The sequence below is a fragment of the Megascapheus bottae genome, chromosome 6 (genome assembly GCF_031878675.1).
Source record: "Megascapheus bottae isolate mThoBot1 chromosome 6, mThoBot2.hap1, whole genome shotgun sequence".
Classification (NCBI taxonomy): Eukaryota; Metazoa; Chordata; class Mammalia; order Rodentia; family Geomyidae; genus Megascapheus; species Megascapheus bottae.
In genome coordinates, this window is record NC_143514.1 from 18,337,715 (window position 1) to 18,350,273 (window position 12,559).

Sequence of the window (12,559 nt, forward strand, 5' to 3'; positions counted from 1 at the left end):
CTGGCTGGCCTCCAGCTCTCTCTTCTGCCTTGGAGTGCAGAGATTACAAGGTGTACCACACCATGCTCAGCTTCTTTTTTATTTTATTTTATTTTTTGCCCGTCCTGGGGCTTGAACTCAGGGCCTGAGTGCTGTCCTTGGGCTTTCTCAAGTCTAGAGCTCTACCACGTGAGCCACAGCACCATTTCCAGTTTTTCCTGTTTGTGGTATGGAGGAATCGAACCCAGGTCTTCCTCCATGGTAGGCAAGCACTGTACCTCTAGGCCAAACTCCTGCTCCAGCTCCTTTTTTTTTTTTTAAACCAGTACTAGGCTTTGAACTTAGGACCTTGTGCTTACTAAACAGTGCTGCACTGCTTGAATCACACCTCCAGCCTATCTTTGCTTTGTAATAAGAAAGAAAACATAAAATTACCACATGCCTAAAGCTTGGGTATGTTAGACTTCTAAGGTGTGTATCTTTTCTTTTTTCTTCACAGAATATATACTGCACACTTGGAAGTCCTTCAGTATTCTGTTAATACGAAACTTTCCCTGAAAGTTAGTTTAAAAATTATTTTTCTGAAATATTGGAAATTATGTAACTTACCTAAGTGCAGTTACATATAAGTAAATCTCTGTGTATTGCTATTAAACTGTTAATAGGTAATATCTGCACTAACTTTTTGTGGGCCACTGCCTAATCCAAGCAAACTTGGTGTATCATCCCATTTAATCCTCAGACTAACATTAAATACTACTGTCCGTCAATTTCCAGACAAGTAAATTTCAGTCAGTTTAGAATATTAAAAGTAACAGTATGTACTGGATAAGGTGGTGAGAAAAGATAATGGGAGTCTTTGAGATGGCTATATGGTCAAATTGTAGAACTGCTATAATTTAAATGTGTCTTATAAAATATACTTATTTAAAATATACTTATTTAAAAATACACCCAAAAGCTAGGCACCAGTGGTTCACATCTGTAGTTCTGGCTATTCAGGACATTGACAACTCAGAATCACAATCCAAAGCCAGGTCAAGCAGGAAAGTCTGTAAGACTCTTTTCTCCAATTAACCACTAAAAAGCCCAAAGTGAAGCCAGCTGTGGTTCAAGTGGTAGAACACTAGCCTTGAGTGAAAAAGCTGAGAGATAAAGCCCAGGCCTTCTTTAACAAATGTCAGGTCCTTAATTCAAACTTCAGTAACCATTAAAAGATAGTAATAATATAGGCTTATTACCTACCTTATAGTATACTTTCTGTCATGTTCTGAATGACAGAAACCTTATACAAATTGAACTCCATTTATCTCTCTTTTCTTTTTTGTGTTATTTCTTGTACTTTACGTATTCTTTATATATGTTATAAGCTTACTGTTGTTTTGGTTTCTTTGGGGATTTGGTTTTGTTTTTTGGAGTTTTTGGTGTTAGCTAACACTTGAACTCAGGACCTGGCACTGTCCCTGAAGGTTCCCCTCCCTGCCCCCACCTCAGGGTTATCTATCCCTTGAGCTACAGCTCCACTTCTGGCTTTTTGGTAATTGTAGGTAAGAGTCTCATGGTAACCTGGCACAGGTGGCTCACACCTATAATCCTAACTACTTAGGAGACTGACATCTGAGGATCACAGTTCAAAGCCAGCCTGAGCAGAAAAGTCCCTATGAGACTCTTGTTTCCAATTAGCTACTCATAAGCTGGAAGTGGAGCTATGGTTTGGAAGTGGAGCTGTGGCTCTGGAAGTAGATTTATGGCACAAAGTGGTAGAATGCTAGATTTGAGCAAAAGAGCTCAGGGACAGAAGTAGTTTAAGCCCCATGACTAACAAAACAAAACAAAAACAGAGTCTCATGGCTTTCTTGCCCAATCTTAAGATTTTAGCCTCCTGCTAGGATTATGTTCATGAGCCATCAGCATCCAGCTCACTTGTTTTTTGCCTTAAGCACTCAGTGGACTTTTATTACTCAAATATTTATCCTGTCTGGTGATGTTTATTATTCCTATTGCTCTTTAGTTTTTCCATCTAGGCCAGACCGAATTATTTCAACTTTATTTATTTATTTATTTTGTGGGACATCTTGTTTTACAAGTTGTTTTTTTTTTTCAATTTAGAATCGTGGACTGGCAAAGTTTTTTTCTTTTCCATCAATTTAAAGGTTTTGATATATACCTTCTGACATAATTCCTGATTAAGAATTAGGCTGGGTACTGACTGCTGGCTCATACTTATTCCAATCCTTTAACTACTGAGAAAACGATAAGAACTGGAGGATCGTGGTTCAAACTCTACAAGACTCCATTTCAACAATTCATTAGCAAAAACCTGGGCTGGGGATGTGGCTCAGGTGATAGAATACAAGACATGAGTAAGAAAACTGACCCAGAAGGAACAGCCTTAAATTCAAGTCCTGGTACTGGTGCCTGTGCATGTGTACACATGAATGCACATACCCACACATGCATACAACCATTCACTGAATATTTTCTTTTTGACTTTTAATTATTGGGCATGATATACCATACTGTGATGTAGGTTTCTTGGTATTTATCCTCCTTGGGGTTTGCTAGCTGCTTGAATCATTGTGTTACTAAGTTTCATCATATTTGTTAAAATTGTAGCCATTAGTTTTTCATATGTTGACTTTGTCCCATTTTTTTCCTTTCTCTCTGAGACTCTCACATGTATTTTACATTTTTGCCTTATTCTACATCTTTTACATTCTGTTTTTGTTTTCCCCTCTTTTTTTCATATATTTTTATTGTAATTAATAGAAGGGTTACATTATATTCACCAGATAGGTGTATCACTTTACAAACATTGATACCCTTTCTCATGTCTTAGTGCCCCTTTCCCTACCCCGACCCCTCATCTTGTTTTTCCCCCTTCCCTATCCAATTTCAAATAACCAAATATGCATATATACAATATATCAGATAACAAGGTGAAATACTGTAACAATATGAGATAACCAAAGGACAGCAAAATAGATAAGAGATAACATAGTCCATTAAGGACAACAATCACTCATTATATGGCTTTTGTTTCTATATCCTGGAGGTCCTTTCATTTAGCATCATACTATAGGACTTATGTATCTAGGTTTGTTCTATTGTAAATGTATGCTAGGAGAGCCTGAGTTTTCTACTGATTATGACAAATGAGGGAAACCATTGAGCCTATGTTTCTGGAGTCTGGCTTACTTCACTTAATATGATTTTTTTCTAAGTCTTTCCATTTCCTTACAAATGGGGCAATGTTATTCTTTCTGACAGCAGCATAGAATTGCATTGTGTATAAATACCACATCTTGATCCACTCATCAACTGAGGGATATCTGGGTTGGTTCCATATCTTTGCAATGGTAAATAGTGCTGCAATGAGCATCGTTGTGCTAGTGGATTTAGAGGCAATTCAAAATTTCATATGGAATAATAAAAGACCCCATATAGCAAAAACAATTCTTAGCAGAAAGAACAGCACAGGAGCAATTTCAATACCAAACTTTAGACTCTAATACAGAGCTATAGTGGCCAAAACAGCTTGGTACTGGCACAAGAGCAGGCCTGAAGACCAATGAAACAGAACTGAGGACCCAGATATTAACCCACAGACCTATGGCCACCTAATCTTTGATAAGGGAGCAAAAAATAGAATGGAAGAAAGACAGCCTCTTCAACAAGTGGTGCTGGCAGAACTGGTTAAGCACCTGCAGAAAACTAAAGTTGGATACTTCTTTGTCACCCTGTACCAGGATTAACTCCAAATGAATCAAAGACACGGAGGTAAAAGCAGATACACTGAAAACTTTACAAGAAGGAATAGGAGGGTACCAAGACATGTGAAAGGGTATCAATGTATGTGAATTAATGCACCTTCTATCTGGCAAATATCATGTAACCCTTTTACTAATTACAATAAAAAAATAAATAAATATTAAAAAAAAGAAAAAAAAGAAGGAATAGGAGATACAGTATGTCTCCTTGGCACAGGTCAAAATTTTCTTAATAAGGACCCAGAAACACAACAAATCAGAGCAAATCTGGATAAGTGGAACTGCATTAAACTGCAGAGCTTCTGTATGGTAGAGGACATAGCTAGCAAATTAACTAGAAAGCCTACAGAGTAGGAGAAGATCTTCACTAACCATACAACAGACAAAGGCCTCATTTCTAAAATATATCAACAGCTCAAAAATTGAATCACTCCACAACTAATTTCCAAAGAAACAACCATCCCATTAAAAGATGGGCCAAAGACTTAAGAGAGTCTTCTCTGAAGAAGAATTAAGAATGGCCTTAGACACATGAAGAAATGCTCTACATCCCTGGCCATAAAACAACTTTGAGATTCCACTTAACTCTAGTTAGAATAGCCATTATCAAGAAATTTAATAACAGATGCTGGTGGGGATGTGGCCAGGAGGGATCACTACCACACTATTGGTGGGAGTGCAAACTCGTTCAACCACTATGGAAAGCAGTATGGCAGTTCCTCAAAAGACATTAGAGGCCGGGAGTTTGGCCTAGTGGTTAAAGTGCTTGCCTAGCATGCATGAAGACCCGGGTTTGATTCCTCGGTACCACATACATAGAAAAAAGCCGGAAGTGGTGCTGAGGCTCAAGTGGTAGAGCTCTAGCCTTGAGAAAGTCCAAGGACAGTGCTCAGGCCCTGAGCTCAAGCCCAGGACTGGCAAAAAAAAAAAAAAAAAAAAAAAAAAAACAAAGACATTAGAACTCCCCTGTGACCCAGCAATCCATTACTTGGCATTTACCCAATTGTCCCTCCTTGTTTTTTTTTTAAACAGCTCAATTTTTTAAATTTTTTTTGGTACCTCTCACTCTCACTTATGGCTGGCTCTCTACCATTTGAGCAACACTTCCACTTTTAGCTTTTTGCTGGTTAATCAGAGATAGAAGTCTCTGCCTGGGCTGGCTTTGAACTGCAGCCCTCAGATCTCAGACTCCTGTATAATAGCTAGGATTACAGATGTGAGCCACCAGTGCCCGGCCCTCCTGCCCTTCATCAGCTGCCCTCTTAGGACTGCACCCTGGCTAGGAATGGGTACCAGGACATCCTTTCTCAGAAGTTCTTAGAAGTTTTCATTATGCCAGAGTCCTCGTATATTAGTTTATCATCATGTTAACGGCCTTATGATCAAAGTAATTCTCTATGATGCTTCAGGGTCCATTCCTTTATCTCATCATTTAGAAATCCTGGCTGGCAAACATGATCCTCAGAAACTTACTAAATATTTTTTTTTTCCAGTCCTAGGCTTAAGCTCAGGGCCTGAAGACTGTCCTTGGATTTTGCTCAAGGCTAGAACTCTACCACGTGAGCCAGAGCACCACTTCTGGCTTTTTCTAAGTATGTGGTACCAAGGAATCGAACCCAGGTCTTCGTGCATGCTAGACAAGCACTTTACCACTAGGCCAAACTCCCGGCTCAGGAACTTACTAAATATTTTATCAGAGTATTAACCACTGTCTTATTTAAAACCTTTCTGTTAATTTTTGTGTGTATGTGTGTGGGTCTTGGGGCGTGAACTTGGAGTTGGCTTGGGTGCTGTCTCTGAGCTCTTCAGCTCAAGGCTACCACCCTATCCTTGAGCTAAACCCCACTTCCATTTTTCTAGAAGTTAATTGGAGATAAGAGTCTCAGTTCCGTTTGTGCCTATGCTGGCTTTGAACCTTAATCCTCAGATCTCAGCCTCCTGAGTAGCTAGGATTACAGGCATGAACCACCACACTTGGCCTTGATTCTTTTAAAACTTCCTGTTAGGAGGAAATGTTATGGTGAAAGTTTTTACTTGTTTAGTCCTAAGGCCTACTGAGATTGACTATCTGGGTATTAATGCTCTACTTCAAGACTGGTAGCATTTCTGTAGTTATGTCTGGTAGTTGTTTTCAAGTAGATGTTTGAGAGCTGTACCCTATACACATTCAAAATAGAGGTCTAATGGCAACCACCCAATGCATGTTTGGGTTATGTCTAGCTGGTGACTTTCTCTCTAGCTCCTTTGTTTACCAAACCCTACTTCAGCAGCCTCAAACTTTGGTTTTTGTTTTTCCTCCTTCTCCTCCTCCTTCTTCTTTTACTTTGCACAGAGGTAATTGTTTTCTATTTTAACTGTGCTTACTTGCAGTATGGAAAACATTCCCATAGAGAAGGGAGGGTGAATTCAAGGATCACTTTCATGCTTTCTTTCACTCCATTTTTTTTAATCCATTTTCTGAAAGCTGTTGTTTTATTTGTCTACCTTTTTTTCTGAGACAGAGTCATTTTAATATCATCTACTTTACTCTGATTGAAATTAGAAGCATCTGAAATTTTCTTTAAAATTTTTCTAAATGTTTCATAAATAAATAGCTTTGACAATATTTAAAACCCCATGATGGAAAAGTTGTAATATAGAATAATTAAATCAGAGATTTGCTTAAGAATATTTTTCTTTTTCTCTAGACATCACTTAGTGCTCTTACCCAACTGATGAAAAAGATGCCCCATTTTCGTAAGCAAATTACTAAGGTAAACTATTGTATATATTGATACCTTATTCTTTTTAGTCAGTTGATCTCTCTAGTTCTATATTTATCATTTATACTTATTCCATCTTAAACTATTTAATCTTTGTTTTGAACAGCTTTGAATAGTTTAAGTATTTACTAACTAAATAGGAAAATTCAGCTTAAGATTGACCGACTAGTCAGTGGTTATTATTCTCATGGTTCTTACAATTAAAACATATTAGTAGATTTAATAATATATTAGTAATAGATTAACAGCATGTAAATGGTAGGATTGTGTATATATAGTATATGTATGTATTTTTTACTCATAGGCCTTCTTATGAATCATTATCATAGTAGTCTTCATATTTTTGTAATGTTGTACCCTAGTTGCTATTGGCTATCAAGATTTCATTTATTTTCTTTACTTCATTTCCACTACTCACAAACAACACAATTTAGCACTTGCTATCTGTTGATTATCCACTGTCATACTTCTGACTTCCTTGATTTTTTTTACTTACATGTTATTCTTTTTCACTTACACCCACACATTCCTTCAGGCCTATCTCAAAAATAATGGAAATGCTGTGAATAATCCACTCTTCTGTTTTCCAGCAAGTTGTCCACCTTAACTTAGCAGAAGATTGCATGAATAAGTTCAAGCTTAATATTGAAAAACTCTGTAAAACTGAACAGGTATGTGTAGAGTCAGAAATGCCTATGTTTGTATGAACTTTGCGACTTAAAATGTAAGTTTTATTTGCTAAATTTAGTACTAATTTCACAAATGAATAAATTAAGAAAGAAAGAAAATGCCAATTAAAAGGGGTCCCACCTAGGAAGTATTTAAGATGCAAGTTCCTACTATGTTAGTCAGCTTTCTGTTGCTATAACAAATATGTGAGATTATCAGCTTATAAAGACAAAAAGGTTATTTTTGACTCACAGTTTTGTTGTTTTGGGTTTGGGTGCTGTGAATAAAATCCAGGACATTATGCATGCTAAGTACATTAGAGGCTCACAGATGTTGAGGGTTCAGGTGTGGTCAGCTGCCCTCATTTCTTTTTTTCGGGGGGGGGGGGTCGTCATGGGGCTTGAACTTGGCCTGAGTGCTGTCCCAGAGCTCTTTACCTTAAGGTTACCACCTTACCCCTAGGCCTGGGAACTGTCCCTGAGCTCTTCAGCTCAAGGCTACCACCGTACCCTTGAGCGAAGCCCCACTTCTCATTTTCTAGAGGTTAATTGGAGATAAGAATATCAGGTCCTTTTGTGCCTGGGCTGGCTGTGAACCTTGATTCTCAGATCTCAGCCTCCTGAGTAGCTAGGATTATAGGCATGAACAGGTGGGAGCCACTGAGCCACTGTACCTGTCCTCATAACTTTTTTTTTTTTTTTTGGCCAGTCCTTGGCTTGAGCTTAGGGTCTGAGCACTGTACTTGGACTTTCTCAAGGCTAGAGCTCTACCACTTGAGCCTCAGCACCACTTCTGGCTTTTTTCTATGTATGTGGTACTGAGGAATCAAACCCCGGTCTTCATGCATGCTAGGCAAGCACTCTACCACTAGGCCAAACTCCTGGCCCCCTTATAGCTTTTTTTAAGGCCAGTGGTGAGGCTGTGCATCATGGTGAGGTTGTCTTACAGACAAAGCTGCTTAACTCCACAAACAAAAGGGTAGAGAAATAACAAGCAGAGTACTACTGTCCTCTGTAAGAGCACACCCTGGATGACCTTAAGACCTACCCGTAGTCTCCACTTTTAAGTTTCTACCACTTCCCAATAGCACTGTTTGGGGCAAAGCCTTTATGTCTTTGGAAACACTCTAGTTCTAAACTCTAGCCCATCAAGAGTAATAAGTTTGCCGTGCAGTGGCTCATGCCTGTAATCCTAGCTACTCAGGAGGCTGTGATCTGAGGATCACGGTGGGAAGCCAGCTTGGGCACAAAAGGACCTGAGACTCTTAATCTCCAATTGACCTCTAAAAAAATGGGAAGTGGGGCTTGGCTCAAGGGTAGAACTGTAGCCTTGAGCTGAAGAGCTCGGGTACAGTGCCCAGGCTGAGTTCAAGCCCCATGATCCACAAAAACTAACTAAATAAATAAATAATAAGTAGAAAAATAATAATTAATAAAAAGGAATAATAAGAAACAATGATAAGTAAGTATATGGTATCTAGTAAGCAGTCTTTCCTAATCATATGGTTACCCATTATTTGTTTAATGGAGTGAATTAAGTTTTGGAGCATTGTTGACAGGACTTCGTTAGGGGATACATCATTGACTGTTACATCCTGCTAAGGGTACATGTTACTTACTTTTATGAACCTTTTTGTAGTATTTGGTGTGGTGGCATATACATATAATGTGAGTAAAGAAAAAGCCAAGCAAGAGTGTATTCCCTGAGTGTAAGCTGGAAGAAAAAGAAGGACAGTGGTTTGAGGCTGGCCTGGGCAAAAGTTAGTGAGACCCTCCCCACGCTTCTTTCACATCCATGGTCCCTTATTACCTCCTGTGCTGTTGGAAGATCCATCCCAGACCAGCCTCACAAAAATACCATGCTCTATCCAAAAAAATAATTGAAGCAAAAGGTCTGAGAAGCCCTGAATTCAAACTTGGTACCATCATGCAAAAAAATAGCTTCTTGTATTATGCTTCATCCTAACAGAAATAGGAAGCAGCCAGGTGCTGGTCCCTTATGCCTGTAATCCTAGGTACTCAGAAGGCTGAGATCATGGTTCATAGTCAGTGCAGGCAGGAAATTCTGTGAAACTCTTATCTCCACTAAACTGCCAAAGGGGGGGTGGGGGTGGAGAGAGAGAAAGAGAGAGGGGGGGGGAAGAGAGGGAGGGAGGGAGGGAGGGAGGGAGGGAGGGAGAGAGAGAGAGAGAGAGAGAGAGAGAGAGAGAGAGAGAGAGAGAGAGAGAGGAGAGAGAGGAAGAGGAGAGGAGAGGAGAAGAGAAGAGAGGAGAGGAGAGGAGAAGAGAAGAAAAAAGAAAGCCAGAGGTATAGCTATGGCTCAAGTGGTAGAGTGCTAGGCTTGAGTACAAGAAACTCAACTACACTACCCAGGCCTTGCATCCAAGCCCCAAGACCAACACAGAGGGAAAAAGGCAAGTTGTATGTGTTAAGTATTCTGGCAGCCATGTTACAAAAGTAAAAACTGCAATTTAATAACATATTTGACTTAACCAGATATGTTAAAAAACATTTTACTGCATACTCAACATGAAAATTTTTAGTGAGATATTTACATTTGTCTTTTTTCACAGTATGTATTTCAAATCTGATATTTTGCATCACAATGCCTCTTAATTCAGGTTGACCCCATTTCTTTTTTTTTTTTTTGCCAGTTCTGGGGCTTGAGCTCAGGGCCTGAGCACTGTCCTTGGGCATTCTCAAAGAGAGAGCTCTACCAGTTGAGCCACAGCACCATTTCTGGCTTTTTCTATGTATGTGGTACTTAGGAATCAAACCCATGTCTTTGTACTTGCTAAACAGGCACTCTACAAGTAGGCTAAACTCTTGGCCCCTAATTCCATTTCAGTAGCTATACTATTTATGCTGGATTGCTAAGTTTAGATTAATGACTTCCTTATCTGCTTTACTTTTTGACCTTTAGCATTTTGTTCTATGAATTGCTTATAAGGAATAGTTACATTTTTCAGTGAAATGTTATCAATATTACATTAAAATTTGATGAGTTAGCTAGGTGCTTGTGGCTTGTTGGGGTCCTTCTCCGATATCTAGGAGGGGGTAAGATGGTGATGGAGCCCACGAATAATCCCAAGAACACAGACTCCAGAGACCAGACTCTCGGTGCAGATCTAACTTTATTTTAGAAAACGCACTCGCGAAATACAGATGGAGTGGTGGCTGACACGTCAGCAAATAGGGACCTCCCTGAATGCGACCATTAGCCAATGGTGTCCTGAGACACGCCCCACTGCCTGGAGTATCCGGGAACTCCTACTACAGGTGGGAGGGGCCAGGCGCCCTCTGGCTCCTGATTGAATGCAACACTGAGTGTGTGGCAAGAGGTGGCAAGAGGCAGGGCTCCTGCACCACTAGCTAGGAGTCTCCACAGTGGCTCGTCCCTGTAATCTAGCTACTCAGGAGGCTGGTTATCTCCAATTAACCACCAGAAAACAGAAGTGGTGCTGTGGCTCAAGTGGTAGAGGGCTAGTCTTGAGCTGAAGAGGTCAGGGACAGCACCCAGGTCCAGAGGCCAGGCCCCACAACCAACAACAATAACAACAAAAATTGATGAGTTAATTGCTACATCTAACAAAACAATGAGTTTTTATTGTAACCCACTGGTTGTATTTTATTTTTATTTTTATTAAGGATTTGGCACTTGGAACTGATGCAGAAGGACAGAAGGTGAAAGATGCTATGCGAGTACTCCTTCCAGTTCTCCTCAACAAAAATCATGATAATTGTGATAAAATAAGAGCAATCCTACTTTATATCTTCAGTATTAATGGTAATGAAGATTTTGTTTTCAAGAATGTGTGCTCTAAAATGACTTTTTTTTTTGACAGTTTTGGAGCTTGAACTCAGTGCCTGGGCACTACCCCTAGGCTGGCTTCAAACTTCATTTCTCAGATCTCAGTCTCCTGTGTATCTAGGATTACAGGCTTGAGCTCTATCAGTGCCCAGCTAAAATCACGTTTTAACAAGTAGTCTACTACTGATCATTAGACAATCCTAGAAAACTCAAAGGATAGTGGCTAAAATTGGCTAAAGTAAATATGTGGAAAACACGAAATTAAGAGAGAACCAAAGGGGATATAATTTGACTGTTCACTTTTTTAAAAGCAAAATTCGTTTTTCACATAAGTAGAATTAGTTGCAGTAGCAATTATGTGACTGTGCATTTAAATTTTTACTTATATAAGGAACTACAGAAGAAAATTTGGACAGACTGATCCAGCATGTAAAGATAGAAAGTGATAGTGACATGATTCGTAACTGGAGTTATCTTGGTGTTCCCATCGTTCCCCAGGTAAGAATGTTACACTGAATTACATGTTCTTGTGTGTGCGTGTGTGCGTGTGTGTGTGTGTATGTGTGCGCGCGCACGCGTGCGTGCATGCGCACATGTGAGTGTGTGCATAGTTGGGGGAAGAAAGGGGGGGAAGTCTGGAGCTTAAACTTGGACCAGAGTACTGTCCCTCGGGTTTTTGCTCAGTGTTAACTCTACCATTTAAGCCACACTCATTTCTGGCTTTTTTTTCTCTTTGCTGGTGGTTAATTGGAGGTAAAAGTCTCATGCAGGGCCCAGAGTGTGGCCTAATGGTAGAGTGCTTGCCTAGCATGCACAAAGCTCTGAGTTCAATTTCTTAGTTCCACATACACAGAAACAGCCAGAAGTGGCTCAAGTGGTAGATTACTGGCCTTGAACACAGAGATGCTCAGGAACAATGCATAGGCCCTGAGTTCTACCCTAGGACTGGCCAAAAAAAAAAGTCTCACAGACTTTCCTCCCGGGGCTGGCTTCAAACTGTAATCTTCAAATCTCAGCCTCTTGTGTAACTAGGATTATAGGTGTAAGCCACCAATGCCACAAGGAATCCTTGTGCACATTCACACCACGGATTTTGTATGGACATGCCAGTACTGGGGTTTGAACCCAGAGCCTTGGTGCTACCCCTAAGCTTTTGCCACTCCAGCCACAGCATCACAGCTTTACTTCTAGCTTTTAGGTTGTTAATTGGAGAGATAAGAGTCTCACAGACTTTCTTGCCTGGGCTGGCTTTGAACTGTCATCCTCAGATATCAGCCTCTTAAGTAGCTAGGATTATAGGAATGAGCTACTGGTATCCAGTTCTTTTTCCTTTTTTTTTTTTTACACTGTAGATTTTATTTTTTTTTTAAGAAAAAAACTCTTGTTTGCATTTCTTGGTAGATTTTATTAAGAAAATTAAAATAGTTTCTTCGCTTTTCCATATACAATTTGGATGAGTGTATTTTTCTAGTGAATTTGTGTTTATTGTCCCAGTTTGTTATTTACGCCTTTTTATTTATGATTTGTTTATAGTAATAATTTGTCATATTTTAATTAAACATTTTAACA

At 39.5% G+C, this 12,559-nt stretch overlaps 1 protein-coding gene across 2 annotated transcripts in view; it reads left to right on the forward strand.

Moving 5' to 3' along the window:
• Stxbp3 (syntaxin binding protein 3) overlaps positions 1-12,559 on the forward strand; it is a 69,315-nt gene that overhangs the window by 39,923 nt on the left and 16,833 nt on the right. For both annotated transcript variants that reach the window (XM_090334311.1, XM_090334310.1), the window contains exons 12-15: positions 6,437-6,502; positions 7,102-7,182; positions 10,828-10,966; positions 11,382-11,488. In XM_090334311.1, coding sequence (XP_090190437.1) covers positions 6,437-6,502; positions 7,102-7,182; positions 10,828-10,966; positions 11,382-11,488 — 393 coding nt within the window. The remainder of the gene's footprint in view (positions 1-6,436; positions 6,503-7,101; positions 7,183-10,827; positions 10,967-11,381; positions 11,489-12,559) is intronic.